The sequence below is a fragment of the Petaurus breviceps genome, unplaced genomic scaffold (assembly GCF_028583685.1).
Source record: "Petaurus breviceps papuanus isolate PSGF00001 unplaced genomic scaffold, PetGlider_PUasm1.0 90617, whole genome shotgun sequence".
Classification (NCBI taxonomy): Eukaryota; Metazoa; Chordata; class Mammalia; order Diprotodontia; family Petauridae; genus Petaurus; species Petaurus breviceps.
The window spans coordinates 539,564-566,347 of record NW_027187287.1 but is presented as its reverse complement, the minus strand read 5'-3'; the positions used below and the strand labels follow the sequence as shown (position 1 = coordinate 566,347).

Genomic DNA, 26,784 nt, shown 5'->3' with positions numbered 1-26,784 from the left:
CACTTAGGCGGAGGGACACGAAAAATGTTGATATCCCTGGGAGTCACCGGATAGCTCCCCAGGTTGACTGGTTGTACTAGATCGGCTACCGGGTCTGTCAGACCGAGTGACCGGCCTGAGAAACCTGAAGCGGGAACAATCCCGCCGGGAGTTGTAGTTGTAACCCCTAAACCGCTGCCTGGCCGCGTGCGGCGACAGGAAGTGCGGCCAGATGGCCAATCAGCAGTGAGAAGCCGTTTTAACGTCCCTCCATCGCCTCCCCCAGTTACCTTAAGGTTTCTCCTCGCCCTCCCCCCCCCACACCCCCGGCGCCCTGCGTCGGCCTCCCCAGCCACACTCCTTTCCCTCAACGGTCCCTTCAGGACACCGTTCCCCGCGAGCCCCGTCGGTGTACAGCTCTCGCGGACATGGAGGTCCGGGAGGAGGGTGGTGAGTCTCCCGGCTGAAGCCGACACCCAAGGCGTGGGGGGGGGGGGGGGGGGGGGGGGCCGCCCCCAAAGGCGGGGGGGGCCCCCCCCCCCCTCCCCCGTGGGTTGGGGGGGGGGGTGGTGGCTACCGGAGGGTAAAGGGCTTTTTTTTAAACACCCCCCCCCCCCCCCCCGCCCCCCCCAGCTGAGCTCCAGAAGTCGTTTTGGGGGTCCCTGGGAGACGTGTTCCGAGGATGGTTTTATGTGATGTCTCCCTTATTTGGGCTCCCCTTTCCCTAACAAGGCGACCAGCCAGCCGAGAGTTAGGGACCCTGGCGGGGTTACGTCTGGGGAGCGCTTGACGGGCTCCCTTAGGGCTGGCGAGGAGGGAGATCTTGGTTATCTAACCTGTAACCCTTCTCCGCGTTTGGTTTTTGCCTTGGGGAAAAAAAAAGATCTGAGCACAGCAACTACTTTTCTCACATGTATTTGTTTCTTTTGAAAAGGTAGATTTGCGCTGAATCTAGAAGGATATGCTTTTTGGTGGTACCCAACCAAGCAAAACAGATTTTCCCATCCGAAAGCTATTGGTGAAAAGCCGTCAAGTTAGATCCCTCGTATTCCTTTTCTTAATTCTTGTTATCTGCGTTATTGCTTGGGTCTGGGCAGTGTTGGAAATACCAGCTTAAACTTGATATATACTTTTTCTTTTAAAGCTTTACCTAATGTATTTATGGTGTGAAATGTGTTTGTTGAGGTTTGTCAAGTTAAGTCAGCAAGCGTTTATATATTCCGGGAGCTAACTCTAAGGGGGGGAGAGGGGGGAATACAAAGAAAGGCCCCTGCCCTGAAGGAACTAAAGTCTAACGGGGAAGACCATTTGCAGACAGCTGTGTACAGAGGAGATATAGACAGGATAAACTAGATAAAGTTCAGCAAAAAGAAAAAAAAAGCCATCGTTATCTCTTCTAGAATGACCAACTTCGTGCATGGTTGAGTTGTTGCTGTCCAGGGGCAGATAACTACTTTGTGCTTAAGCAGTTCATTGTGCTAATAATGTCCTAGATTGTAGGAGTTTAGGAAGCCTGACAATGGGAAGTGAATACAGCTTATGTCAGAATGACAGAGAATTGTTTTCCTATGGTAGTTACCAATTTCACCAGAATCAGATAAACAAATGAAATAACCCCCTCCCCTCAAGGAGTTTATGGGGAAGAAACATAACTATATACAAAATAAATACAAGGTAATTTTTTACTCCAGGACACCAGCAGCTTCTTGAGAACGGTGGTGTTTGTGGAGAAACTAATGGAGTTGTATCTTATATTCCTATTAGAAGGTTGAAAACTATTTAGATATTCAGAATCTTACTATTTCAAAGTTCCTGGTGTTCTATTTTTTTTTACATCGTGAGCTACAATTTAGGGTTGTAATGAAGTAACATTTGGGCTCCCATACAGTCTTAAAAATGTAATACTGATTACTTTTTTATTGTTTATTTCTTTTTTTATTAGTAAAAGCAGTATCTCAGAAGTGGCTTAATTTACTTAAAATACTAATAAACCTAAGCCTAAGTCTTTTAGGAATTTATAGTCAGATCTATTATTTACAGAATAACATTTAGAATATGACTTTTCCCTACATTTGTAAATATTTTTATTTTAAAGACAGCTCTTTGTTTAAATCGATTCCTTATCCACTTACGTAAACAGGACTCAGTACCTGATTTTTAAAAATTTACTATTTTCTACCTCAATAACATTTTTTACATCCTTTTTTTCCAGAGTGGGTAGCAGTTGCCAATAACCTTCTTTTGAAATGTCACATCTGCCTGAGGATACAGTCTCTTTCTGAGTGTGATGCAAATGTGTTTATTACTCTTTATCACTCTATTTTGGGAGAAGTAGTACCAGGTAAGAATACCAAGACATGGGGACAGTTTCTTTTCTATATTTTGTCTCCTGGGGCTTTCACTGCAGATTAGTCTTTTTGCAATTAGAAAAGAGAGTGCTATCTTCTATTTGAACCAAAATGTTACATTCTTGCTGTAATGTCCTGGTAACAAACAGGGCTTTTTCAGTCCTATGATGTTCTGAAGCTTAAATACTTTTGTCACATAATGAGAAGACAGGACTCTTTGGAAAAGACCCTGATTTTGGGAAAGATTGAAGGCAAAAGGGGAGGGCAGAAGATGAAATGGATAGATAATGTCATGGAAGCAATGAATGTGAATAAACTTAAAGAGATAGTAGAGGATAGAAGGGCCTGGTTCCTGAAGAATTGGATACAACTGAACAAAAATGATGTTCTAAATCATTTTGCCTGAATTTAATAACTCTGCTTAATTGTAGCTCTGCTGAATAGATACATTTAAAATGTCACTGAGGTTATAGAAGATCCAGTCATCATTTAAAGGTTTAAATTTGATTTAAGTTTAAAGAAGAAAAAAACATATTTACTAAGGCAACTGGGTTGTTTGGTTTTTTTTACCCTTTGAAGTCAAATTGTCTTTCAAAATTTGAATTCTTTATGTCAATGCCAGTGTGCTTTTCCCAATGTTTCCTCAGTCAACGTAACTTATTCCCCACCCCTAAGCTAGATCCCCTGATCATCCCAGACCTGGATTAATCAAGATTTTCTGAATTTGGTATTTTGCAGTTATAAAACAGTGTTATTTCCCATTCCTTCACAGACCTCATAACCGTCCCTAAGAACCAAGAAGATCATGCACACAATGTACAAGCAATTATTGATTCACTGGCCTTGGATTACTTGCAGGTCAGCTTGTCCCACATAACAGGTTAGTAACATGAACCATCTCAAACTGAATTCAAACAATTATATTTTTCCTGAGGGAATTATTTTGTTTCTTTGGGCCCTAGGTATCATTTAATTGAGCAGAAAAAATTGCTTAAATGCTAAAGAGGCAAGAACACTGGATTTATTTTGTAAAGACCTATAATTAATGCCCCCTTATAATTAATATTCTTGAAGTAGAGTCAACAAGTATTTATCAGTTTCCTGCTCTGTGACAGTCACAAAGATAGGTGCTTAAGTGACATTCATATAGTTGCAAAGTGCTTTACATATAGTCTCATTTTATCCTCACAACAACCCTGTAATAATAATCTAAGTATTGTGGCCATCATCATACAGATGAAGAGACTGAGACTTAGAGAGCAGAAGTGACTGTTTGCCCATGATCATATATAGTAAAACATTACAGAGGTGAATTTGAATCTTATATCTCTTCGGACTCTGAAGAGTTTTTTTATACTTTTACCACACACTCTCCCAAGCAATTGTCTTTCAGCCACAATTTTCTCATCAAGTCACTTAACTTCTCCGGACTGGTTTCCTTATTAATAAAAATGAGGAGATGGGACTAGTAAATTAATTTGTTCATTTGTTTTCCTTCATTTTGTTTATTTTCAAATATTAAGCATCTGGTGCTTTGCTCCTTGTTAGGAATCAGATAGTAAGTTGAAAAAACACTTCCTGTCCTGTTGAATCTTACAGACTTGTAGGGAGAGAAGACACTAAGGCAGAGAACTGTAATGTATCTTACTATATAAATGCATTTAGGAGGTGCAAAACAAAAGGTTATATAAAGGTAATGATTTAGGGAAGGGAAGTAGGAACACTTCATAGAAGTGACATGCAATTATAAAAATTCAACTAGAGAAGAGGGAAGGAGGGAATTCTAAGCTTAGGAGATAGTATGAAACAAGCAAAGATGGGAAAGTTCATGGTATGTCCAGGAGCAAAAAGTAGGTCCAATCCTTCTGGTTTTCCAGCAGCAGGAAGTTATATGAGATAAGCCTGGAAAGTTAGATGGAGAACCATGAATGCCAGAGAGGAGGTCAGACTGTAGAATATGTTAGTATGACATAATTTTAATGTCATAGTTCTGTTAGGTAGTTAGGACCAGCATCTGCATCTTTCAGATGACGAAATTGGGGCCAGAAATTAAAGTTCAACTGTGAGTGGAATTACTCACAGTATGGGATGCTGAGCAGCTGAACTGTTCTCCCCACCCTAGAAATCAGAGATACCCAAGAGTTACTTACAGTTGTATACTCTGATAGGAAATGAAAACTATACAGTTTTTGTTTTATTGAGTGTTTAGCTTTTTTATTCCTCACTTTTTTAAACTTTAGTCCTAGGAGTTCTTCTAAGCATCAAATTTTTGCTCTAGATGTGTAAATAATAACCATTATGTGATGTTCTTTAAAACAAAAGGCCTTCCTTATGACCCGTGTGAGTGGTACTAAATGGAGCTTTATTATTCATTTTAATTATAAGTAAATAGTGAATTCTCTCAGAACCAAAACTTTCACCATTGTTTCTCTTCATGTTGTTTTATACTACTGCCAGTACTGAGATAAGAGAGTTAAAAGAATCTTTATACATAAAGGATACATTTTTCATAGGCTCTTAAGCTTATTTTGTGAATTAATTGCCAATACTGTTAAGAGTCTGTGAGAGGGGCGGCTAGGTGGTGCAGTGAATAAAGTGCTGGCCCCAGAGTCAGAAGGACCAGAGTTCAGTTCTGGCCTCAGACACTTGACACCCACACAAAAAAACTAGCCATGTAACCTTGGGCAAGTTACTTAACCCCAATTGCCCTCTAAAAAGGCAAAAAAAAAAAGTCTGTGAGAAACAAATTCAGTAGCTCTTAAGAGAGCCCCCCCCCCCCCCCCCCCCCCCCCCCCCCAGTTTCCTTGCATGTTTCTTCCCACCTGATTAGGAAAAAGTGTGGACTGTTAAAACATGTATGAAGAAGTAAGCATATGAAATCTTATATTTCATATCCAAATAATATTTATGTGGTAAATATTTACATAGTGTTTTTCATACATTAACTCATGTGATCCATACCACATCACTGTGAGAAAGGTACTACAGGTATTGTTATCCCCATTTTACAGATGAGGAAACAGTCTCAGAGAGGTTAAGTGATTTTTTTCCATTGTCACAGTTAGTAAGTGTCAAAATCAGGACTTGAACCCAGGTCTTCTTTATTCCAAGTACAACAGTCAATCAGCTACGCCAGGCTCTAGCCCAACAGATTTCTCCTGAACAAAGTAACATCTGCATGCAGGTAGGGACCTATAAATTCAAGTAGATTATCTTCCTCTAATAAAACCTCACTTAAATACTTTTTATCTTATTAAAAATATGACTAGAGGACGTGCCATTACAGCCTATTCTCTTAAAAATAAAAAGAATTTTGGCTGAACAACTGTACATAAGTGTAATGGAAAAAAGAAGAATATGAAGAAAACCAAAGCATGAGAAAACTTATATAAACTGTCACAGAAGGAATAAGCAGAACCAGAAAACTTGTATAGATAATGATTACAACTATGTAAACGAAAGAAAAAACAACCCAGCAACATAAATTGAAAATGAATTCTGAGAAATTATAATGACCAAGCTTGGCTCCAAAGAAGAAACAGGAATGCACTTCCCTCTTCTTCTTTGCTGTGGGGGGGAGGGATGGGGAGGGGCGGCGCTAAGGGTATGAAACACTATTAGAATGTCACACTTGGTTGATGTGCTAGTTTTACTTAACTGTTTTTTTTCTTCTTTATACTTTGTTACAAGGGATAGCTGTTTGAGAAAGGGAGGTGGCAGTAATATATTGTAATATAAAGTTGATTTAAAACAATTTTTAAAAGATAATGCTAAAAAATTTCAGTCAGCAAGCATTTATATAGCACTTAATATTTGCCAGGTACTGGGAATACAAAGAAAGGCAAAAAACCATCCCTGCATCTTAAGGAGCTAAATGATTACATGATAAAGCATTTAAAGGTTGTTTTTTCCTATGTAATAACATTCCAGTACCCAGTTTTTGGTTTGTTTTTTTTTAAGCAATCGGGGTTAAGTAACTTGCTCAAGGTTACAAGGCCAGTTATTTCTGGGTGTGGTGCTGAGTGTCTGAGCCCGGGATTCGATCTCCAGGTCATCCCGACACTGGAGCCAGTGCTCTTACTCGATGTACTACCTGGCCTCCCCTTAGTATCCAGTTTTTTGCTAGACTAGTTTAGGATCCCCTATTCTTGAGTATTTATTCAAGTGTGTCCATTTCAAGAATGTACATATTTTAAATTAATCAAGATGTTTTAAAATATTCTGTTTTGTATTTAGGAGAAAATATTGTAAGAGGAAATAAGGAGTCTATTAAAAATCTCTTAGAAATATTTGATGGATTGCTGGAGTACCTTACAGAATATAGTGAGGCATCCTCTCAGGAAAGAGGTGAGTTTTTAAATTGAAAGTTTGGTTTTATTTTGAATTGAATGTCTGCTATGAATGTAAAATAAGAGATTTGGACTAATTGTTCTATAATGTGATTTTCTAACTATATGGTACTATTTTGAACTTGTCTTGAATACTTAGAATACTTCTAGCCTATCCTTGTAATATTTGACATTTGAATCCTGTTACGTTATAAGGTTTCTTAAATGACTTCTCAAAACTAGCATACATAACTAAAATACATAACAGTTTCTAGTCATCTTACTAAACAGGTTTTATTTGTTGGTTGGGATCCATTAGTATTTCAGCTTAAAGTTGCTCTGGAAAATTTGTTTTAAGTGAATTTTCTATAGTTCTGTATTGCCTTTTCTGGCAATGGTAAACATTAGTGCAAAACTCTAATTCAGGGTGATGCCCAAAACTAACTGCTTCAAACATATTTACCAAGCAAGGTTTCAAGGATGGTCAAACCTCTAGCAAGAGACTCTTTCAAAAATCAATCAGAATAAAATACACCCCCATAAATCATCAGTGTTTCTATATACTAACAAAATCCATCAGGAAAAGACAGAAAAATCCATAACATAAAATACTTAAAAGTGTTCTTGTCAAGATACACAGAAGAACCTTATGGATATAACTACAAAACACTTTTTTATAGAAATAAGAGATCTAAATAATTGAAGAAATATAAATTGTTCATAGGTAGGCTAAGCTGGAGCAGCTAAGTGGCATAGTAGCTTGAGTACTGTTCCTAAAGTCTGGAAGACTCATTTTCCTGAGTTCACATCTGACCTCAGATGCTTACTAGTTTGTGACCCTAGGTAAGTCACTTAACCCAGTTTATCTCAGCTTTTCATCTTGTAAACCACTTCAGTATCTTTGCCAGGAAAGCCTCCCAAATGTCTAGCAAAAAGTTGGACACAACTAATTAACTCCTATGGGTTTTGATTATCTTTATGTAGACGTGAGTATGTCTGTCTCTCTGTGTCTCCATGTATATGTGCATATAAGTATATGTATGTAAGAGTGTATATTCTTATATGTGTATGTATGTATGTATCCAACTTCCAATCTCTTTCCCGAGAATCCAATATCCCAAACACATAAAATTAACATGTTCAAAATAGAACTCATTATCTCCACACATCCCACCCACCAAACCCTCTTCTAAGTTTTCCACCTAAGGAACTACCATTTTTCCAGTTTCCAAAGTTTGTAACATTGTCGTTTTCTCCTATTCCTCGTTCTTCTTCACCCACATGTCCAGTTACTTGTCACATCTTTTTCTTTTTAACTTCACAACATCTTTCACATCTCTTCCCTTCTCTTGCACAGACTTATTTCAGACCCTCACCATCCTTTACCTGGACTATTGTAGCCGCTTCCTACTCAACCTCCCTGCCTCAAGTCTCTCCCCCACTGTAGTTCATACACCACAGGACTGCCAAATTAATTACCCTTAAGTGCAGATCTGACCATGTAATTCCTCGATTAAGAAATCTAGTGGCTCCAAATTGCCTCTAAGAAATAATGATTAGTTTTTCAAGTCTGTATAATTTGTTCCTAAGTTATCTCTTCAACCTTATGTATATTATTTTCATTTCTGCACTGCAATCCCATCAAACTGGTTTTCTCCCTATTTTTCACACATGACACTCTTCTGTCTCTGTGCCTTTGTATTAGCTACCCCCATACCTGGAATTCATTTCCTCCTCACCTCTGCCTCATAGAATCCTTCTCCTCCCTCAAGACATAGCTCAAGTACCTTTTACATGAAGCCTTTCCTGATCCTCACTCTTTTCCCCCACCTACAATCCTAGTGCTTCCATTCCTAAACTGCCTTATATTCAATTTTTTATTTGATGTTTTTAATATTTATTCTGCTTATACTTACATTATTAACATTGATTTTTCTGTTAGAATGAAAACTTTTTCAAAATAGGTATTATTTCATTTGTATTTATCTCCAAAGCTTACCATGATGTCTGGAACCTAGCAGGTGCTTAGTAAATGTTTATTGTTTGATTGACTTAGCATAGTGAGAATACTCAGTCATTTTGCATATATACAAGTCCCTATGATGACCATGGGGTCCTATGCCAGTGCCTCTTGGAGGCTTCCCAGGGGTCCTTGAGGTTTTATGTTAGAGATTGCTAGAAATCTCTTACCTCAACTGTGGAATCCTCATGGTCCAAGTACATTACATAGATTCGTGAATACCGCGTTTTTCCAATATGTGTTTGTCTTGCCTCTACCCTGTCTATGCAGTTGTCCTTAAATCCACTTGCTCCTTGCCTCCTTAAGCTACTTAGAACAAAATTGTTACCAATTGGAGTCTTCACCAATTGACATAACTATGCTACAAACTCTCTGGGAAACATCGTCTAGAGGATCTCTCTCTGTGAGCATATATATATATATTATACACACACATATTCATGAGATTAATACATATTCATAATACTAGTGCATATTTTGGAATATATAGGAAGTTGGTTGATTTGTAACATTAGGACTGTAGGTGTTGCCAACTCATGACTTCAATTAGATCAAAGCTTGGCTTTCTTCTTGGCTTGGGTGTCTGATTAATGAAGCAGCTCACTGACATACTATGAAAGCATTATGGAGTGCTTTGTAAATTTTCTTGAGTATATTTGAGGAATTAACTCACATACAGAAACGGGAACTTAACTCACAGAAAAGGGGAAGAAGTCTTATAAAACAAGGGACTTAGAGTGGGAAAGTTAAACTTTAACAACATACTAATAAAAAGTAGCTTAATTAAATTTAGTAATTCATAGCAGGCTTTAGCTAAAATAAAGTCTGATTATATTGATTGAGCACAATTCCAAATTTGCATTTCTCACGAGAATGTAAATTGGAGCTTTACTGTTTCATATAAAACCTTTAGAACTAAAAAATTAAAGGGAAAAAAGTCATTTATGTGCTTTTCTCTCCATTTTTGTAACATTCTACAGTACTAAATTGTGAAATGACAGTTTTACTTCTCTTCCGTATTTGGTAAGATGCCCTTTATTGATTGTCATCAGGTTAAATATGAAATAAAAAATAAAATAAATTAAAAATGATATATCCCTAAAGGAAAGTCTGAAAATTAACTTGAAGTGATAGAGTAACAGAAGTTTCAGTCTTGTATTTTGTTGCCTGACTCATATTGTCCCCATCCTATGCCAGTGCCTTTTTGTTACAGGTGCTAGAGTAGTAAGCAGGCCCTACCAGCCTGGAAATGTTTCAGATCTAGTCAAAGAAATGGATATATGTGTCTTATATTTATTATCTAGGAACAAGTCTAACAGATTCAGAGGGGGTCTCATCAGAGGGCTAGCCAGAGAACAGTTTGTTTTCTGGATATAACAATTTATTAAACCACATATTAAGCCGTGGGAGGGATTATTATGTACATCTCTGGAGGAAATGGATACAGGTAGTATGATAAATACTCTCATAATTTGTGTTTGTCTTTCTAAGTGTAACAAATCTGATGATATTCATTTAGGGTTTTTTTAATGTATTTTAAATAGTTGAAACTGAACAAGTAGCTGAAGAATCAATTCAAGGTATACTTTCAGAAGAATTGGAAGAAAAGATTAGAGAGACCAGACCAGTGCAGGCAATGACATCATTTGGGAGGTAGGCTTTTTCTTTGTTGACTTAATAAAACAAGTTTCACTTTTCCTTTTACTTGGTACAGTTGTTTAACATAGTATGCCAGAATGACAGTAATTAACTTAAACTGGATGCATTTATTTACCATGCTTCAAAATTTTGTAAAATCTTTTATGAGTAATTGTAAAGTCAATCACGAGCAGCTCTCCTGAGGACTGCTGCTGTGAAGGATCTAATCGCATAGTATAGCAAATTCTCTATTTATTCAGCAGTAAATTAAAGCACAACTTTCAAGAAACCAAAGCACAACATTCACAACAATATAACATAACAACTTATTATTAAGGTGGCCACATAGTCATAAATAAAACATATTCATTGTCACACAATCTGCTCAAATCAATATAAAGTACCCATCTAAAGTCTTCTTTCATCTTGATTGGAGGCTGGCTGCCAGTCATCCTTAAGGGGGTAATCATCCTTAAACTGATCATCCTTAAGGAGTAGTGGAAAGTACAAATGTACTTTGTAAGTACAGGGTGTATCAACAATGCCATATTCACAATGCCTATGGAGATTACAGATATGCTGATATAATTATCCATCACAAAATACATCATGCTTGCCATATGGGGGAATAAACTAGAAAATTTATTAAGATACCAAAAGACTGAGTCCCAAAACCAGAAAGTGAAAGCCATCAGAGTAGTTATGACATTGGCACAGGTAGATAAAGTAGAAAGCACCCACATTTTCAAGCCTTTAAAACAGAACAGGCTACCTCAGGAAAAGGTCCTCCTCTCCACACTCACCGCAACCACCCAGCATCCGGGAAGCGCGCTCCCAGCAGCTCCGGCCCCTGGCAGTCCTCAGCAGGAGTCCTTAGCAGAAATTCTGGCTAACTCAAAAAGGGCTTCGCGCTGCCGCTGCCTCTGCTGCTGCTGCCGCCATCGCCACCACCGCCAGCCACCGTAGGAACTCTAGTTTGGCTTCCGCTTCCTCTTGCTCCGCCCCTTCCTGCTACGTCAGCAAGTCCAATGGGGCATGGAAGATCTTTAAATCCCATAACCCTTACATTCGGCCCCAAGATCTTTCATGTCCCTTACTTGGCAAAAATACAGTAGGAATAACTGGTGTCAACAAAATTTCACAACAATATAACAAGAATAGCACACAATAAACACAGAAAACCATATTTTAGGGTGGGGCTTGAGCACAAGCTCCCCATCATTCCCCCCCACCCCGAACAAATGGGGCCCCAAAATCTTGTGGTAAGGAGTGAAGATCTCTTCTTCTATGGCTACTTGCTGCTGAAATCGGATGTAGAGCTGTCCCTGTCCTAAGGGGTCCCATTTGAGAGGTCAGTTCTTAATATGCTTGATGCCAGGTCCAAGGGTGACACATCACAGTTGCAGACAGGGGGTGACATCCAGCTTAAGCTATCAGGCATCTACAGATGGAGCGTACCAAGCTTGTGGAAACAAATCTAACAAACAAGGTGAACGGACAAAAAATCAAGAAGAAGCAAAGAGACAATAACCAGACTATTGTAGCCTCACTCATGGTAGAATAAATGACTTAAGGGTACAATTTTGTAATCATCTTCTCCAGAATAAACAATAGTTACAGTGTTATCCCTCCCATATGCTATAATCTCTGCAGCCTTTGGAACATAATCTGGCTTCCGTTTTACCCATACTTTAGCTCCTGATTTTATTCTGTCAGTAGAACCAAATCCTTCAGTTCCTGTGACAGTTATTTTGGAAGGAGGGTCAGTTTTTACAAGTGGCATTGTTTTACAAGGAACGATAATCACTTGAACTATCCTATCATTCTTGTGAATCTGTATGGGCCCTTCACCTAAATTCTGGAATGTTACAACAATTTCTCCTTGATAATTAGAATCTATTACTCCAGCCAATACATGTATTCCTTGAGCTGCTAATCCTGATTTGGGTAAAATCTGCCCAAAGTGATTTTTAGGGATTCTTATGCATATCCCAGTGGAAATTTTTCTTACTTCTTTCCTGTCCAACCAAAAGTCCTCTAAACAATGTAAATCATACCCCACCAAACCAGGTGGTCCTGGGTACGGTGCTGGGACATCTGGCCTCAAGGTCCAATACTCAATATTTGGGATCTTGTGTGTTTGTTGTTTTCTAATTTGCAGATTGGGGGTCATCATTCTGGCTAGAGGTGTACTTCCTCCCAGTGGTCTATTATTTAAATTACGCAAAGCCATGAACAAATTTTCCTTCCAATGTTGATATGAATTATTGGAACTTAACTTCCTCAACTGTTCTTTCAGTAATCCATTCATTCTTTCAATTAACCCAGATGCTTCTGGATAATATGGAATATGATATATCCATTCTATATTGTTTAGTATACAATACTTCTTCATTTCATTGCCTTTGAAATGTGACCCATTGTCACTTTGAATCTGCATTGGGGTTCCATAATATAGACTTATGAGATCTAGAGTTTTACAAGTGTTTTTCTGGGTTGCATTCTTATAAGGACAAGCTACTAGTACACCTGAATAGGTGTCAACACAAGTACATATAAATCTGCATCCTTTATCCAGTGATAGTGGACCAATATAATCTATTTGCCAGATTTGGGCTGGGACTTTTCCTCTTGCTATCTCTCCAGTTACTACCCGAGGAACAGTTCGCTTCTTTTCCAATTGACATATATGACATTCTTCTGCTATCTGTTTTAACAGTGAATGAGAGATACTAATACCTCGATCTTGTGCCCACTGGTGTGTGGCCTGGACCCCCAAATGGCCTGCTGTTTGGTGGACCCATTTTGCTAATACCGGATCATCAGTTGTTGTCAAAGTAGGGACAATATGTTCAGTAGCAATCTTTGCCAGTCGATCAGCATGAGCATTGTACTCACGTTCTGGTGTGGTGGGGGCCACGTGAGCATCTACATGAAAAACTGACAAGTCAGTGACCAAAGACATGTTCCAGATATCTTCCCATAATTCTTTGCCCCAGACTTGTTTACCATGAATTTCCCAATTTTCATTTTTCCACATGGGCATCCATGTAGCTAACCCATTAGCTACCGCCCATGAATCAGTGAATATATGACACTGTCCTCCTTGTTCTATTTTGATGGCTTGATATACTGCCATAAGTTCAGCATATTGGCTACTTGCACCTATCCCAGTACTTTCCAAAGTCCTTCTAGTGCATGGGTTATAGGCCACTGCTTTCCAATGTCTTTTTTGCCCCAAATATTTTGCTGTCCCATCAGTAAACCATGCATGTCTCTTTTGTTCCTCAGTTAATACATCATATCCCTCATTCCATTTTACAGTGGACTGTACCAACTGTTGCTTTGGCTCAAGGGGTGTGTCATTCCTCTCAATTTCTATGTTTGCTATAGATTCATGCAGAGCAGAGACTCCGCTTTTGCCTGTTTTGGCTCTATTTTGAATATACCACTTCCATTTGATTATACTAGCCTCTTGGGCACGTCCAATTCTGTGAGAAGCTGGGGTACTCGTTACCCAGGTCATAATTGGGATTCCAGGTCTTAATATCACTTTATGGCCCACAGTCAGTTGTTCAATCTCCACCAAAGCCCAATATGCAACTAACAACTGCTTTTCAAAAGGCGTATAGTGGACTCCAGATGAAGGGAGTTTCCTCCACCAAAATCCCAAAGGTACATTTCGGCTTTGTTGTTTTTGCCATAAGCTCCAGTTTGCATAATCATCTTGTACAGTCACTTGCAATTCCACTGGACCATTTTGCATGGGCCACAAATCTAGGGCCAATTGTATGGCAGCCTTGGCTTCTTCAAAAGCTTTACTCTGCTCAAGTCTCCAATCGAATTCATATTTCTTCCGTGTGACTCTATATAAAGGTTTTAAAATCTGTCCCAAATGTGGAATGTGGTGCCTCCAGTATCCAAACAATCCTATGAACTTTTGGGCCTCCTTCTTATTGGTAGGGGTAGGAAAATCCTGAATCTTTTGTCGAGCTTGAGGAAGAATCTCCCTTAGCCCCTTGTTCCATTGTATACCCAAAAATTTCACATTTTGAGCTGGTCCTTGAACCTTTGCAGGGTTAATTTCCCACCCTTTACTTTTCATATGCTCAATTAGAAGGGTCAAACTCCTTTCCACTACTTTTGCATCTTTTCCCTGTATCATGATGTCATCAATGTAGTGGGTAAGCTTTAATTCATCCAACTGTTCAGCCACAATCCTGTGACAAATAGTGGGGCTATGTATGTACCCTTGTGGCAAGCGGGTGAAAGTATATTGTCTACCCTGCCAAGTGAAAGCGAAGTGGTCCCATTGTTTAGGGTCTATTGGGATGGTGAAGAAGGCATTTGTAAAGTCAATAACTGCATACCAAGTCCCATCATATTTCTGGATCCTTTCTACTAAGGTGATGGTATCTGGAACAGCAGCATACAAAGAAGGAGTCACCTTATTCAACTGTCTGTAATCCACAGTCATTCTCCATGTCCCATCTGGTTTTCTTACTGGCCAGACAGGATTATTCCATCTTGTGGTTGTAGGGACCAACACTCCTGCTTCAACATATTCCTTTATAGTAGTGGTAATTTCATCTTGCCCACCTGGCACACGATACTGTTTTAAAGTAATTACTTCAGAAGGTTCAGGTAAAGTGATTGGGTCCATTTTTAGTTTTCCCACTAAAACTGTATTAATTCCTATCTTCCTCACAGCAAATTGGTATCTCTCTTCAGGTAAATTCAGTGTCATGCCTCTCAATACATCTATCCCAATGATGTATTCAGGAATGGGTACAACAACCACAGTATATTCTTTCTTAGGTAACTGCCCAATTTTCATTGTTATTTTAACCTGTCTGGCTGATATTTCAGCGCCTCCTAGACCCCTGATGGTAATAGGAGTTCCATGTTTAAACTTATCAGGGTTTCCATAGATAAGTGTGGCCTCAGCCCCAGTATCAATCAGTGCCCTAGTCACAGTAGTTGATCCATTCTTCCAATATATTGTTAAACCAATATGGGGTCTGCAATCTCTTCTGCATATTTCTTTTATCTGGGCTGGTGCTTGGCCTCTCTCCTATTCCCCCTGAAGGTGGGGCAAACTTGGATACAAAGATTCAGATTCAGAAATACCTGAAGGGGTGGTTCCTGCTTCCCTGTTCATTCTAATGCTAAGTACCTTTTCTTTGGTACAGCTTATGCAGCTCTTCAGTTGGAATACCATCTATTCTTCTGAAGTCCACCCCTGCTCTTAATAGAGCAGTAAAGAGTTCCCTTCTTGTTGGTCTGTTTTGTCTCTGAATCCTCTGGCTGTTTACTCTTCTCTCTGGAGGCAATTTGTCTTTTTCCCATTCCCCTATATCGCTTAATTGTGAAATCTTATCCAGCACCTCTGAAAGAGGGTACCCTATTTCTCCAATTAATAGAGTCAGAATTAGGTGCTTATATGCAGGAGGAGCCGTCTTCACTATGATATTTCTATGAGGAACTCCTAGGGGGGGTATCATAATATGCATTTGCATCTCCAATCAGGATAGCAGTTTTCATTACCTCCTCCTTTAGCTTTCTCATACAGTCTCTAAGTGAGTACCAGGGTCTGTCTTCCCTAGGCCACATAGATTCAGTAGGATATTGCTTTTTGCATCCTTCTGCAGCTAAAGCTAGAAGATTAGTTTTGTTATTTCCTCCTTGCATATGGTGATCCCTAAAAGCCTGGTGTACAAAAGGATTCTGACTGATACTTATGAATTTTAAACAGTCCTCATTGTCCAGTGTTATTCCTTCGGCGCCTTCATCAGTGATTCTTACTATCCAAGACACTAAAGACTCCCTCATTCTTTGGGTGAATCTACTCAATGTATCAGTGATCTTCTGTTGAGTGAAATCCTCAATTATCTCCCTGGACTCTGTTTTGCCTTGGTGGGTTGCCTCGGTGGTTCTCCTGTCTTCTTCTTCGTATGGGGAGTGCTTCTACATTAGAAGACTCCTCGTCTAACCTTGCTCCATTCTCCTCACACACATTCTCCTGGAAGCTGTCAGGGCAACTCTGCCCAGCCTGTACAAAAGCTGCATGCACATTCGTTCTGCTAGTTTTTTGCTTCCTTTTAGCTACATGAACAGTAGCTTGTTCCTGGACCACATGAGTCCCTCCAGTTTGGTCTTCTGAGTGCCGTGACACAGAAGAATCTTCAGGCAAACCAGCTGACTCCCTAGCCATCCGAGCTCTTTCCTTCAGCAGCTTATCCCTACTTTTACACATAAGGCAATAACTTGTTAGCAGCACCCAGCCTCTCCTGCACACTCCTGCCAGTTCTTTGCCTGGTTCTATGGGTATTGCTTTCAAACATCTTTCCAAATCTCCAGGTTCTCCCTCTTTTAGCCTTGGTTCCCAGTTTTCACAGGGCCCTGTGCTTTTAGCCCATTCTCTGGCTAGAGAGGAATAAGGCAAAATCCTCCCATCCTGGAATAGCCATTTCTCCCTCTAAAGCCCCACTGCTTCCAAATAGAGGCCTGACATTTTGTGATCCCATCCTCATCGCCAAATGTATCAGCAATGCCATATTCACATGCCTATGGAGATTACAGATATGCTGATGTAATTATCCATCACAAAATATGTCATGCTTGCCATATGGGGGAATAAACTAGAAAATTTATTAAGATACCAAAAGACTGAGTCCCAAAACCAGAAAGTGAAAGCCATCAGAGTAGTTATGACATTGGCACAGGTAGATAAAGTAGAAAGCACCCACATTTTCAAGCCTTTAAAACAGAACAGGCTACCTCAGGCAAAGGTCCTCCTCTCCCTACTCACAACAACCACCCAGCGTCCGGGAAGCGCGCTCCCAGCAGCTCCGGCCCCTGGCAGTCCTCAGCAGGAGTCCTTAGCAGAAATTCTGGCTAACTCAAAAAGGGCTTTGTGCTGCCGCTGCCTCTGCTGCTGCTGCCGCCGTGGCCACCACTGCCAGCCACCGTAGGAACTCTAGTTTGGCTTCCACTTCCTCTTACTCCGCCCCTTCCTGCTACGTCAGCAAGTCCAATGGGGCATGGAAGATCTTTAAATCCCATAACCCTTACACAGGGAAAGTACAAAAAGTAGCCTAGGTCACAGTAGTCATAATCTCTTCAGTCAACACTAAGTACCCAAGTAAAGTTCTTTCTCTTAACTGGAGGCTGATTTCCGGACTCTGTGACTCCTCTTCCATGCTCCCAGCTCTTGCCTGGATTTATAGGTAGGCAGCTCCCCACTCCTGTTCCATATCGAAGCTCATGGTGACTAGTCCACTCCAATCCCTTCAAAGTTTCTGTTTCTGGGAAGACACAGCTTAATAGAGCCACAACAATATTTGCACACATTAAGCTTAGCAGAGTTACAATATACATATTGCCGGCACTATCATCTCAATTCACTTTCAGTCTGACAAAGACCAACAGATAAGCTTTTGTCTGAGAAATGAAACACAAATCAGCAATAAAGCCCCAGGACTTCTGTAAGCAACAGTAAAAGTCCTCTTTTAAGACTTCCATAAACAGCAGCAAAGTCTTCTTCCAGGGTTTCTGGATCAGCAGTAAAATCCTCTTTTAGGACATGGGTCTAAAAACAACAGACGAGACTTTTGTCTGACAGACCAACAGACAGTTCTACAGAGTGCCGAAATCACAAGCATTCTTGTTCTCAGTTCTGCTTGGTTCCAGCTCATGCTCAAGCTTTTATCTGCTCTGTTCCTTCCTATTGCATCCTTCCTTTTCCGCTAGGTTAGGCCTATTAAGGACAGGGAAGGTCTCCAAACTCTTCCTTAGGCCTATTAAGAGCAACACAACTTATACTGTTTCCAACAAAGACTTGATATAATCACAGGAGGGGCTCAAAGGCACTTGAATAGCTGTAACAAGGAGAGGAGAAGAATACTACTTTGCCATTACATTCCACCCCTAAGCACTTGAATAATTGAAACAAGGAGCAAAGCACTACTTTACTTGCCATTACAGTAATTTAAAATCTTCCCAAGGGAGTTTTTTGAACCTTGATTTATGTGTCAATTTTCCTAAATACTGATTTTTGTGATATCTTCTGTTTTCCAAATGTTTCACAGTTCCTCATACTTTAAATACAGGGAGTTATGATTTTTAGACATAGATAATTTGGGGAACCATAACTTAAAGGCTATGACTAAAGTGAAATCCAAATTGTCACTATCTAGGTGCATGACCTTGAACAAATCATTTTACTGCTTTGGTCTTCAGTTTACACCTCTATAAAATGAGAAGTTTGAATTGAATGATCCTTAAGGTTCTTTCCAATTTAAATTCAGTTCAGCAAACATTTATTAGTTTGAAAATTGTTGGAAACTGGTGAGCCAGAGAATACAGGTGACAAAGAAGTCTCTTTATTAAACAGACCAGAATAATCAGAAGAGAAAAGTGCAAAATGGCAAGATTGGGGGCCACCCATCCTATTATTGTCATGCTTTATATAATTAGATGATATAGGAATCCTAGGTTGGAAAACCCTTTTATGGTTTTGACAGGCAGTGATGAAATGTAACTAAGTAAGAAATTTTTTCAGGTCTTCCCAGTCTTCTGATTTTGTTCCGTCTTGGGACATAGATGGATCAGAGTCCACTGGTGAATTGATTAGACTTGGAGATACAGCTCACACATTTTCTTTAAGGAAAGATGGTGAGTAATTGAAACTTTAAATGATAATCACATTGTAACCTACAGCCTAATTATAAAGTGGTGAGAAATACTTTGTGATCCAAATTTAAAGACTAATTGACTTATTTATAGGAATGAAATTAGAGTTGACTGTTTTTCATTAATCATAAAATTGTTAACTAAAGTAATTTAGTACTTTTAAAATAGATTAAGAAGTGAAATGAGAGGTGGTGAAAAGAGAAATAGACTTAGAAAACCTGGGTCTGAGTTCTAGCATTTCTTTTTGATCTTAGGCAAGTCACTAGGATCAAAGAATTTATATAAAATACTATGTAACCATAAAGCTTTATTCAAATGAGTTATTTTTATTCTTAATAATTTAAATGGCATTTCATTTCCCATCTCCCAAAATGGTTTTAAGTGGATCAATTTCCAAACACATTTTCTGCACAGAATTTACTAAAATGGATACATTCCATCAGTCAATAAGCATTAAGTGTTTACTGTGGGTCAGCAATCATTATGCTGGGCTCTGGAGCTGCAAGAACAAAAAAATGAAATAATCTCTGTCCTCTAGGAATATATGTACTATAGGGGAAGTTAGCATGCACACATACTATGCAAAATAAATACATATATAGTGGTTTTGCATGGGAGACCCTAAGCTTTGCATAGTTGAAGAAAAGCACAGGGTAGAGTTGAGTATTTAATCTCCAAGGTTAGAAAGATTTCAAAGAATGCCCGGTATGTAAGAGTTAACATGGCATAGTAGATGGAGTATTAAAGACCTGGATTGAGTTCTCAACTGTCTGGTCACAAGCAATTGACTACTTCTTTGAGCCTCTGTTTCTCCTCTGTTATACCTGTAATACCTATACTCACTGAAGTTTTGAGGAATCAAGTTAGAGAATACAGTTTTGAAATTGGCTACATTAAGATATAAGTCCCTATTCTGTTGCCCCATTATTACGTGGAGTAAACTCTGGGTTGTTGAAAGTTGCCAGTGGAGCACAAGCTTTGGCAGACTTTAAAAAGGTGGAAAGTATTCAAGTTGAGATCCAACTGCAAACCATTTATCTGTCTTCTTGAGGATTCACCTAGCTGAGGTCATAGAAAATCATCAACAGGAGATCGGCCATTAGGTAATGAATTGCTTTAGCTATAGTAGCCCATGAAGACTGTTAAGGTGTAATGAGATTAGGAACTTCATTAGATGATAGCGTGTTCATACTGACGAAATCATATATTTTAGAAGGATGTTGAAATACAAATATATAATTCATTATGGGTGAAATTTCCATATGTTTATCTGACAATGTATTTCCATGACAGAAACAATATTAACAAATGCTTCACTGAGCAAGGAAGCAGGATTAATACAGTCATTAGTAAACCAGCAAATTTAAATGTTGCCTGCTGAAATATGAATGAAATCTTATGTGCAAGATTCTGACAAACTTACTGAATTTTTTCATTTTGGGGGGAAAAAAGTGACTTAGCCAGCCATATTTATTGATTATCCACACTTAAGTACCATAAAGTAAAAGCTATCGGGACAGACAGTAGAAAACCAGCATTGTAATTGGGTTCTAGTCCTAGCTCTGACACTGACTAGCTCAGGCCAGGCACCTTACCTTCACCTTTCCTAAACTTCTGTTTAGAAAAATGAGGGAGTGGCTAGGTGGCACAGTGAATAGAGCACCAGCCCTGAAGTCAGGAGAATCAGAGTTCAAATCTGGACTCAGACACTTAACATGAGCCGTGTGGCCTTGGGCAAGTCACTTAACCCCAACTGCCCTGCCCTCCCCCCTCCAAAAAAAAAGAAAAATGAGGAGGCTGCTAGGTGGTGTAGTGAATAGAACACTGGCCCTGGAGTCAGAAAGACCCCCTCCAAAAAGCAAAAAAATGAAAAATGAGCAGGTAGGGGGTTTTTTTGTTGTTGTTGTTTTTGTTTGTTTTTTTTTGAGGGGGGAAGGCAGGGAAATTGGGGTTAAGTGACTTGCCCAAGGTCACACAGCTGTTAAGTGTGTATTAAGTGTCTGAGGCCACATTTGAACTCAGGTCCTCCTGACTCTAGGGCCAGTATTCTATTCGTTGCGCCACCTAGCTGCCTCGAGGAGGTAGTTCTAATCACATAAGATCAAAGACTTTGAGCTAGAAGGAGCTTCAGAGGTCATCTGGTCCAGTCCCCTTATTTGGACTTGTCACAGTCACATGGGCAGTAAGTAACAGGGCAGGGCTTCGAATTCAGTTCTTTCTACTATATCATGATGCTTCTCATTTTACACAGTGACGTCTAGATTAGCTTCTGTGTTGCCCCCTCCTTTCCCTCTTAGAGACCTAGAGCAAATTAGAGATGAGAAACTGGGTTAGAATATTAGATCTTAGTGTCTAGTATTACCCCTTCCAGGTATAAATTTCCATGATTCTAAGTCACTGAAAATAAAAAGTTACTTTTGTATTGAGGCTGTGCAAATACACACATATCTGGAAATTATTTAACCCCAACAAAGCAAATACAATTCATAAAAATGCAGAGAGCTCTCCAAATGTGTGATCCCTAGAAATGTTTTTTTTTTAAAGGTGGGGTTTTAGAGCAAAATTTTTCCATGAGTTGCTACATACAAAAGCATGATTATAAATAGATTTCATTTGGAGAGCAGGTTTACAGGGCAGCAGTGGAAATGAAAAGTCCGATAAGATATAAGTATGGAAAAGGAAGAGAGTCTTACAGGACTGACTTATTATGATTCAGTATAATAGATAATCATATAGTGGCTAATATCTTGACATCTGTTTCAAAATTCAGTTTTAACTTTAATATTCAGATGCATAGAAATATAATTTTGACAGGAAGTACATTTTTAGACTTTAGTAACTATTGAAGATTAACAGTATGATCGGGGCCAAGGCACAGGGCCAGGGATATATACACAATAGTAACAATCTCTACGAGCCCATAATGTCTTATTAAAACAAGCTTTAATGAAGGTTGATGAGATATGAAAGTCATGTAATTCACTAGTTTTCTTTGTGTAAGACAGTTTAGGTATGACATTTGTGTTATTATTCCTAACTTTCTGAACTGTGTCATATTGCCTCATGATCTAGTAGGTGGTAAAGCCAACTTTTCAAACTTACTTTGCCATGTAATCATACTGAAGTTATTAAACCAAACTGACATGACAACCTCTTGAAAATGTGTTTCTTTTAGGGCTCTTTCTCTGTCTTGTGTAAAAAGAAGCTCTTGGTTTCTAATTTGATGACAGAATCTTTTAAGAATTACAATTTTTTTTTGTAATTAATTATTCTAGGAATTGAAGAATCACAGAATGAAAAAGATTCAACCTTCCAAGGAACCAAGGCTGAGGAAGGTTTTGTGAACTTTGCCTCATGTTATTCTAATTACATAGCAGATAATAGTAAATAGACATATTAAATTCAAGTTTAAACTGTGATGACTTCCTAACTGAGGCTCATGTGTTTGAAAAGTGGTATAGAGTTTTTCTGTGAGCCTAACCTAGTATTTTCTTTTTGTTTCACATACTCAGACCTCCCTTCTGTAGGCTACATGGTATGTGATCATACTTTCTATCCTCTAACTCTTAAGGCAAGCTTCTTGTCTGACACCATTTTTATCTTCCAATTTGATATTATTTCAAGTTGTAGCTTTCAAATGTTATTAAATTTATGTACAATTACTTGAAAATATTCTTACTCACTAACCAATCAGTGCCCCGTGTTATGTTGACGTGTCACATATATTAGTTGTGTTGAAATCACTTTATACATTCTTCTGCAGAAAGTTTTACATAGAATATATATTGTTTTGTACATATATACTGTTCCCTCCTTCCTTCATCAGTTTTAAAGTAGATTGCTGATGGTTTATTCAGGTAGTTGCTATATATGAACCATTTCTCAATTTCTTTTTAAGAATTAGCTGCATCTGTTGAATCTCCAGAAATTTCTTCAAAGAGTCAGACTCCAAATGCTAAAAAATTAGGCGAGCCCATTCGTTCAGCTATTCCTTTGCAGCCACCATACCATCCTCTTGAGCCTCCGGAACTGTGCCCTATGGAAAAAGAATACTGTCATTCAAGTCAGTATCCCTCAGCCTTAAATGATAATGAAGAGCTTGAAAGACCTGTGGTAAGTGGAGAAGCTGCCTTTTATTTTTGATTGACTAAAAAGTATGTGAATATTTAAGGTATAATCTATTGAGATTTGAACCTTCACTCATTTTTTTTTTCTATTTGTAAAAAACATAATAAGGTGAACACTTGAATTAGAAAATACATTGATTCGGGGCAGCTAGGTGGCGAAGTGAATAGAGCACTGGCCCTGGAGTCAGGAGGACCTGAATTCAAATCCGGCCTCAGACACTTAACATTTAACTAGCTGTGTGATCTTGGGCAAGTCACTTAACCCCAATTGCCCTCCAAAAAAAGCAAATAAAAATTGATTCTTGAATTTGAAATGGTGACCTTGGTCTTAATTTCTTTTTGGCCTTCAGTTTACAGGGTCATTTGATCCATTTTCAGAAAGGATTCATTGTTCAGAGCCCTACTTCACATCTGGTAAGAACTAGAGCTCTCAAAATTCCTTTTTCATCAGAAATTAATTATGGAAAACCTGATATTTTTGGCTTTGCCTAATTCGTTTCAAGAAAAGTTTGTAAAGTAAATCACTCTTTGGAACCAGGTTTACATAGATGGAAAAACCACTGTTCTTTGGCTTACAGTCCAATAAAGGATAAGACATACACAAATAAGTATTATACAAGTAGAATATGAACAGGAATGATCTGTACAATGCTTTAAGAACATTTGCAGGAAGAAATCACTTTCACAAAAGAATTAATGGAAGGCTTCTTTGGAAAGTCTGGTACTGAGATAAACCTTAAAGAAAAAGGGTTTCACTTAGAAAAGATGTGCAAGAAGTAATTTCTGGGTATGGGGGAAGGATGCCTACACCAAACTGTGGAGGCACGAAGATGACAGAACAAAACTTAGGAGATAACTAGTAGTCCATTTTAGCTAGAATATAGAATGCTTGAAAGAGAGAGTAGAGTGTAATTAGCCTGGAAGGGTAGGTTGGAACCAGATTGTTGTGAAGGGCCTCATGTTATAAAGCTAAGAATTTTGCATGTTATCCTATAGGCAATGAGGAGCCACTAAAAGATCCCAGTGGTACATAGTCCAGAAGTATACATTAGGGTAATGATTTTGGTAGCAATGTGGTGATGGATTGGAGAACAGAGAGACTAGAGAAAGGAAGATTAGCTAGGAAACTCTAACAACAGCGGTCTTGAACAGATTTAAGAGATTATAAAGATAGAACTTAGTGACTAATTAGAATGTAGAAGGAGGAAGTAGTCTTGAGGTTTTGAGTATTCATACTTAGAGGGTGTTAATAATAGATGTAGGGATGTCAGAAAAGTGAGGCAGACTTTAAGAGAAGATGAATTTAGTTTAGGACATACTGAGTTTGAGTTGCTGGCAAGATCTGCAGAATGGAGATAACTAGCAGACACCTGTAAATTTGGGAGTAGAGTTGTACTTTTAAGAGTTACACACTAAGAATAGTTCATTGCTAAAGACAAAGATTTGAGAATCACCTACATAAAGGTGATAATTGAAGCCATGGAAACAATTAAGATTGCAAATCAAGAGTATAGAAAGGAAAAGAAGAAGCCTAAAGGACAAGGCCATACAGTTTCAACATTTTGTAAAAATTGCAACTTCAAAAAATATTTTTTTCCTTATTTCCTTTGGTTACCTTTCCTAAGCAGTTTTAACATGGAGATGTGAAATTTAAAGTTAGCTGTTTTACTCTCTGATGGCCAAAGGGAGGTGGAAATGCAATTCTGATCGACATAGTTGCCTATTAATTTTTAATTAATTTGCCTTTTAATTTTCAGAGACCTGTAAATATAAGTCCTTTTGAATCAGAAAGTCTGTGATTAAATAAAACACTATCAATTTTACCTCACAGTTGGGCGTCATAGATCTTATAAAATATATTTGTCATTTTACATCCAGTTGGAGATACAGTGACACCTGAAACAACAAGTACACAGGATCAGAGCTGCAGCATGAAGGTAGTTGAATGTTTGGAAATGTTGTTAATTCCTATAAATTTTGATAAAATGCTTTTAAAGTATTAGTAGAATGTGAAGAGACTTGGTTTGCTATCTGTGATTCTTTACCTCTTACTAAAGATGATAACTACTACAAAAGATAGCATCTTGAAGTTCTTAAGAATAGTATCTGGGTTGGGGCGGCCAGGTGGCTCAGCGAGTAAGAGCACTGGCTCCAGTGTCGGGATGACCTGCAGATTGAATCCCGGGGCTCAGACACTTAGCACCCACCCAGAAACACCTGGCCGTGTAACCTTGAGCAAGTTACTTAACCCCGATTGCTTAAAAAAAAAAAAAAGAATAGTATCTGGGTTTCTGCAGTTTTTGAAATTAACCATTTCTGCTTCTGTTAGTGCCTCAATAGCATTGATAAGCTTTCCCCAACATCTCACTTATCTGAAGAAACTAAGCTGTCTGTGAGTGAGTCTCACTTATACAGTCCTAGGATACAAAGACTTCTCAAACAAATAAGGTAATGCATTTTCTGAAGGTTTCAGTATTCTGTTTGTACATTTATTAATGGAGGGGCCTATTAATATTGACTGAATTAAGCCTTGTAAAGCAACATTCAATTTTCTGAAACATCTGATATGATCAATTGCCTGTTGAAGTGCTGTAGGTGTTTCACTTAAGTGATGTCACTTAATTTTTTTGATTATATTTTATAGTAGATCAGAAACCTGTGATCTGCTCACTGATGAGCTACCTCTGCACCAGGGACCAAGTCATAGGTTGACTGAGGAAGAATTGCACTCAATGTCAGAGAAACTCTCTCACCGATTGGACGAACTAGATTTAGTAAGTCTTTTTCTCCTTTGAATAGACAGACTGCCATTTAAATGAGCTTTTCAGTTTGGTTACAAATCAAAATTTTAGGCTAGGAGCTAAGATTTGGAAAAACAAATTTTGTCCTAATTTTCAATCGTCAAAGTGCCCTTGATGAGCTAAACTGTTATAAAGAATATGACACACCTAAAAATTCATTTGTTCTCTCATATAGCATGATAAGTGTTGGTATAGAGTAAACTTTTCTAAAAATGTTCTGTATATAGATAACAAATGACAAGCAGTAAACAATTAAGTCAAAACTACAGTATCCTCAAGGATCTTTCCCCCCATGATTGCCTTCTCAGTTCCCCTCAAACCTAAACAGTGTACTGTAACAGCACAGAATAAGTACTAATTCACACATTTGTACACTAGGATAGTCTCTTGTTTGTCTGATTTTGAAAGAAGATGCTAAATTACTTTACCAATTGCCCTAATTTAAAGCAATTTAAAAATTAAATATATGTAAGCCTGTTTGGCCAGTTATTTCTCTGTCTGTTTTTCTGTATCATCATCTATGTCACACTCTCTAACTGTGGGTGTATACCAGATCTCTGTCCTAGTCCCTTTTCTATTTTTTTCTTTGTGCTTTTTGCATTTGGTGACCTAATCAGTCCTCATGAGTTTACTTATTTCTGTACCATTGACTCCTGTATCTGTGTATTTAATCCTGGTTTCTCTCACAGTTTTGCATCACCAACTACATATTTTATGTTTCAAAATGGAGATCCCATAGGCATCTAAAATACAACTTCTCCAAAACAAGACTTCCACCAAAATCTACCCCTCTTTCTTCTTCAGTCTTCCCTGTTTTTGTCAAGTGCAGCCACCCATACTTTCAGCCAC

General features: G+C 38.5%; 1 protein-coding gene across 4 annotated transcripts in view; it reads left to right on the top strand.

Moving 5' to 3' along the window:
- Positions 1-18: 18 nt before the first annotated feature.
- Positions 19-26,784, top strand: part of CEP95 (centrosomal protein 95) — a 54,661-nt gene continuing 27,895 nt past the window's right edge. Inside the window, exons 1-12 of one of the 4 annotated variants that reach the window (XM_069063956.1) lie at positions 19-429; positions 2,192-2,320; positions 3,100-3,207; positions 6,564-6,674; positions 10,220-10,328; positions 18,877-18,989; positions 22,283-22,342; positions 22,906-23,120; positions 23,485-23,548; positions 25,013-25,071; positions 25,464-25,582; positions 25,779-25,908. In XM_069063956.1, the coding sequence (XP_068920057.1) occupies positions 408-429; positions 2,192-2,320; positions 3,100-3,207; positions 6,564-6,674; positions 10,220-10,328; positions 18,877-18,989; positions 22,283-22,342; positions 22,906-23,120; positions 23,485-23,548; positions 25,013-25,071; positions 25,464-25,582; positions 25,779-25,908 (1,239 nt within the window). In that variant the 5' untranslated portion in view covers positions 19-407. The remainder of the gene's footprint in view (positions 430-2,191; positions 2,321-3,099; positions 3,208-6,563; positions 6,675-10,219; positions 10,329-18,876; positions 18,990-22,282; positions 22,343-22,905; positions 23,121-23,484; positions 23,549-25,012; positions 25,072-25,463; positions 25,583-25,778; positions 25,909-26,784) is intronic. The other 3 variants (XM_069063954.1, XM_069063953.1, XM_069063955.1) reach the window with 3 other exon arrangements.